This window comes from Anguilla rostrata, chromosome 14 (genome assembly GCF_018555375.3).
Source record: "Anguilla rostrata isolate EN2019 chromosome 14, ASM1855537v3, whole genome shotgun sequence".
NCBI classification, from domain to species: Eukaryota; Metazoa; Chordata; class Actinopteri; order Anguilliformes; family Anguillidae; genus Anguilla; species Anguilla rostrata.
In genome coordinates, this window is record NC_057946.1 from 6,006,691 (window position 1) to 6,011,803 (window position 5,113).

The 5,113-nt window shown below is 37.2% G+C and overlaps 1 protein-coding gene across 1 annotated transcript in view; it reads right to left on the reverse strand.

Annotated features, from left to right (window-relative positions):
• Nucleotides 1-3,354, reverse strand: part of LOC135239716 (C-X-C motif chemokine 11-6-like) — a 4,720-nt gene extending 1,366 nt beyond the window's left edge. The window contains exons 1-2 of the mRNA XM_064308594.1: nucleotides 3,231-3,354; nucleotides 2,769-2,895 (exon numbers count right to left, since the gene is read on the reverse strand). Of these exons, the coding sequence (XP_064164664.1) occupies nucleotides 2,769-2,895; nucleotides 3,231-3,285 (182 nt within the window). The 5' untranslated portion in view covers nucleotides 3,286-3,354. The remainder of the gene's footprint in view (nucleotides 1-2,768; nucleotides 2,896-3,230) is intronic.
• Between the last annotated feature and the right edge of the window lie 1,759 nt (nucleotides 3,355-5,113).

Below are 5,113 nucleotides of genomic sequence, written 5' to 3' on the forward strand. Positions count from 1 at the left end.
GGACAGAAATAATTATACATCCTTTGTCTAAAAATGCTATCTTTCAAAAGCCCAAATTTCAATTAGTTTATATATTTGCACACAGTTTCAAAAATATGCTTGCAAATACACTAACATTTTCAAATACAATATTTTTAAATAATAATGTCCTGTTTCCTTTTTCATTAGTTTAATTGAATGCTATTGAAATGCATGAAATACTATTTTGACCCAGGTCTGTTGGAACTAAAGCAAAATTTACTGAGTTTATTTAAGTGGGAAGGGTATATAGACACAGTGGTTTCAGCACCAGTGGCCACAAACTGCATTTTTGTGGTGTTTGAACTCTAAATCAGTCCCTGATTAAAGATGAATACGGAACACTAGCTTTGCTATTGCCCTCCAAGGCCATATTTGAACATTCCTGCTCTAGCTGATCATTTTCAATATCTTTGTGGATGTCACTGCCTTTCTAGAGACCATGACCAACTGTAACACCACCATACTGCTATGCATGTATGAACACAAGGAGGCAGTGCTGCTAGATTGTGAAACTTTGAACATTGCTGTTTGTCTGCTTTTATAGTATGTTAAATGTTGAAATTTTGTTGTGTCTGTAATCGACTGCTGCTTTCTTGGCCAGGTCTCTCTTGAAAAAGAGATTTCTAATCTCAATGAGACTAACCTGGTTAAATAAAGGTTAAATAAAATCAATAAAATAAATGAATATTCAGAGCTTGAGGCTCAGTGACATTTTCCCCTTTGGGTCATTTAAAATAAATTATTTATTATATTTTTCTATTATTTTGTCATAAAAGACAACAAAAATACAGCAAAAACAAAATGAAAAACAATGTTTAATGCACCTTTATGAAGTAGTTATACATTTAATAAATTAGCCAACCAATTTAAATAATACAACTATGACACGTCTTCATCAGGGTTCATACACTTTTTCACCAATGATTTTCAATGACTTTTCCATTACTTCTCCACAACCTTTAACTGAATATCCATGACCAAAACAAATGACTTTATCTCAGCGGGACAATTTAAAATTATTTATTGTAACACTAAGTAAAATTAGGTCTGCATCTGAAACATATGGTGACTCTCTAAAACAAATAAACACCAGACAGACACACTTAGATACATTCTCTCATATTTTAATTCGAATAGTTTTTGTCAGTTTTTCCAGTCGAACGTCTTTCTCTGTAGGCTACATTCGCTAGTTAGTACACTCAGTATGTGCCTTGGGAGCTGACGGTAACCCTTCTAACCAATCGTGAGTTTGACATTCTTACCTTTAATGCTGATTTTAAATTGGTTAATATTAGCCTTCAATCACTCCCTTTCGCTGCACTCCACTGTCACGCGACACAAAGAGCTAACGCGTTAACTAATGTTACCTAAAGACAAAAGTTTATGTTCAATTTATTAGCGTTATCGAAAGCTGAAAAGTTGAAGCGCACGATTACGGCATTTTTTTTAAACGTTAACTTAGTGTTTTAGCGACCCGTTTGAAACAGCTCATTTCTCCGATGCAGTTTACTGGCGGTTGATTTAATTAGCGGTATTAATGTGACGAGAAGCTCTTTGTCGTTTGAATGCATAACACGCAATTCCTTGAAGAGTCGACACATTTTATGCGTGACAGTTTAACTGTTACTTGTAAACCGTACTGTTATATTGTCGTTTTTTATCAATAAAAAATCTATTGCATATATTGTTGGTGCTCCTTACATTTTGGTGGGTGCTCCTAACTTTTTGAAGTTGGGAGCACCAGTGCTACGAAGTAAAAAAGTTAATTTCGAGCCGTGATATATTATTGAAGCTGCACTTCCCTGGCATATTGTCGGCACAGTAGGGCCTACGTTTACTAACTGCTACATTAGCAGAAGCGTGCCTGTTGGGCGTGCCAGTAAACAGACTGAGCCAGACTGAATTAACTTCTCACACCACCAAAATACCGCGAAGGTTACGTGACAATTTACGTTTTATTACTATACATACTATTTTTACGATTGGATTAATTAGTAATTATATTTGATGCAACTTTAGCTGTGTTTCCATTACTTTTCCAAAACTTTTCAAAAAATATTATTTTCCATAACTTTTCCAGGGCCTGGAAATTGCATTTTAAATTTCAATGACTTCTCCAGGTTTTTCATTACCGTACGAACCCTGCTTCATATAACCTTAGATATGTGAATACATTCATATGCAAGATATTTCAAAACATTTCAGCTTCTATGACCCCACTCAGAGGCAACTGACAGTTCTATTGGGGAATGAAAGCCTTCTTCTGCTTCATGATGCATTCCTCCCCCGTCTCCTGAAATGAAAGTCATAAATATTGTCAGTTTTCTGGGTTGGGAACCATATTCCCTGCCATCATGCAACTTTAGCTGTAGCTATACCGAATAAAGTTAGATGTTTATTTATTCAGTTAAAGTGTGTAGATCTGAATAATTATGTAGTAAATACCCATCGGCAGTTGAGCTCTTCTGCCTTTGTGCATTCTTGATGAAATTCCGAGCAAACTGGGACTTTGGATTCAAGCACTTCTGTTCTCCACTTCCTTTCAGGGTTGCGCTGAATGAGCACAGAAAGAGAAGGTAGAATAATTAGAATCCTTGTTTGTGAGCACATTTAAAATTATGATTCTCGTCATACTGTAGGTCTATAACAGTGAATAGCATTATAATATTCTTACAGGAGCCTAACAGAAATACCATCATCGTATCCTTACATGAACTTAACAGAGAATAACACCATAATGTCCTTACACAAGCTCCATATTCTCACAGGATGAGCTGGGATAATACACCTCTATCTTCTCAATCAGTCTGGGAAGAATGAATTTCACGCCAGCATCCATGCAATAACATCGACCCTTCGGAGACTGTGACATGTCTTGAGAGGATAAAAAAATGAACATGTGAAGCATGTCAAAAAATGTCACATCGTATTGAGATTGGGAGCACTATTCGCAAGCATCTCTTGGATAACTGCAAACACAGTTACAAAAATACCCCCAATATTAAGCTCTCAGTAAAAACTGAAATCTAGAATTCCTTTCATGTGTATGTTGTCTTGGACTACAGAACAGACACTAGTTGTTAATAAAACAAGATTAATTCCAACATTTTGAAGCCTTGTAATGACATCAAGGTTAAAATTCACCCAGTAACTAGGTACACAAAAAACATCCGCCTTTTAGAAATTCTTAACTATTTGAAATGTATTACCTTTAACATCTACGAACAGCAGGCAGGCCAGCAGGATGAACACAGCTGATCTCATGGTTTTTGCGATTGGGGTTTCTCTTCTTTGTGGGTTCTGACCGCTGAAGAGATGAAGTTGTGAGTGATTGAAGTGTTCAGTCCTGTATTTATGTGATTTGCGTGGGGCGGATCCTATGATGCAACTCTGATCTAGCTCAGTGCCATGAGAGGGATTTCCCCTTTTGCAGCTCACTGCACCGATTCTTCTTTCATAAAACTTTCCCATTTACCAGCAACTCTCAAGTGAAAATTCTATGATTTTTTATTTGTTTGTTTTTTTCATGTGGAGATTTTGAAATACAAGAGAGCAGTAGAGAGAGAGAGATAGTGTGTGTGCGTGTTTGTGTGTATGAGAGAGAGAGAGTGAAGCATACATAAGATTCATGATGAAGTATCGAAGATCAGTGTGCAATTATTTAAACTTGAAGTCAGTATAAATAATTGGTTTATTTTCAATGTTGAGAGACAGGATGAATGGAGTTAACTATTATTTTTACATCAAAATTAAAACCCTTGAAACAATTACCAACCAGGTCTAGTTTGACTGGCTTTATCGCATGCATATTCCTATGTATACATATTGATGTTGCCCATACTTTTTGTAATTTGTTTTGTTTGACCATGTCCGCACAATATAGTTAACTGTATTCCCAATCAAGATGTATGTTGGTTTGTGCAGAGCGGATCCTATGATGCAACTCTGATCTGGCTCAGTGCCACAAGAGGCACAATTTTCCCTTTTTCTGCTCAGGTCACTGTTTCGATGTCTGATTTCTCGGAAACATGTCCTGTGTGGAAGTTAAGAGACTTTTACTTTCATGAAACATTGCACAGAAGCATTTTAAAGTGTACATATAACACAGTACACAATTTTCCAAATCCTAACAATGAATCTCACATTTAATATCTATCTTTTAAAAATAAAAAAAATTTGGTGGTATTCCCATCCATACTCACATTATGGTCACAGTGGATTACACACTACACAAGCCATGCTAAAGATTGGTGATAAAATCTGTTTGATACAGTTGCAAGGTTTGTAGGCTATCTTAAGACTGGACTGGGAGAGGTGCAGTTGAGTCTCTGACCATCTAACCGTAAAAGACCATCAAGCATGGGTGCTGACAGCGATTAAGACCTTAAAAATCACAAACATCATGACTAAAATTGCTGCAGTGTATTCTAGGCGTAATACTCTAGTCGTTATATCAAAATAATATGCATGTAAAATGGAGTTAAGATGTCAGTTTTGACATGAATCATGTTTTTTTCTCTCTCTCTTTTTTTTGGGTGTATATGTGCTTGAAGGGTGGGCAAGGGGGTGGGGGCGGGGGGGGGGGGGGTGGGTGTTGCTGCAATCTGCCTTATGACATAAAAGTCCACTGTTCGGAAATTTTTGTGCATCTTTTATTCTTTTGCAAAGCTCATTGAAGAAAATTCATATTGAGGTCAACCTCTAGAATCTAGTTTTTGTCCTTCCTGGTTTTTCGACTTTTGCTTGTTTGTTTCCGACCTCGAGTTTAGCCTGCCCGTGTTATTCCTTGCCTTGGTATTTTTGACCCTTGCCTGTTTAATCGACCTGCCCCCCGGTTCCCGTTTTTGTGCCTCTGCCCTGTCTATTTGATTCCCCGGATTTTGACCCTTGCCTGTACTTGATTAAGAGACTGCTTCTGATTCTGTGCTTCGCAAAATAAATCGCATCTTCTACTAACTCTGGTCCGCTTCTGAGTCCCACCCCAGACCCTGACAGTTTCAGCACGAGTGGCCACAAACTGCATTTTTGTGGTGTTTGAACTCTAAATCAGTCCCTGATTAAAGATGAATACGGAACACTAGCTTTGCTATTG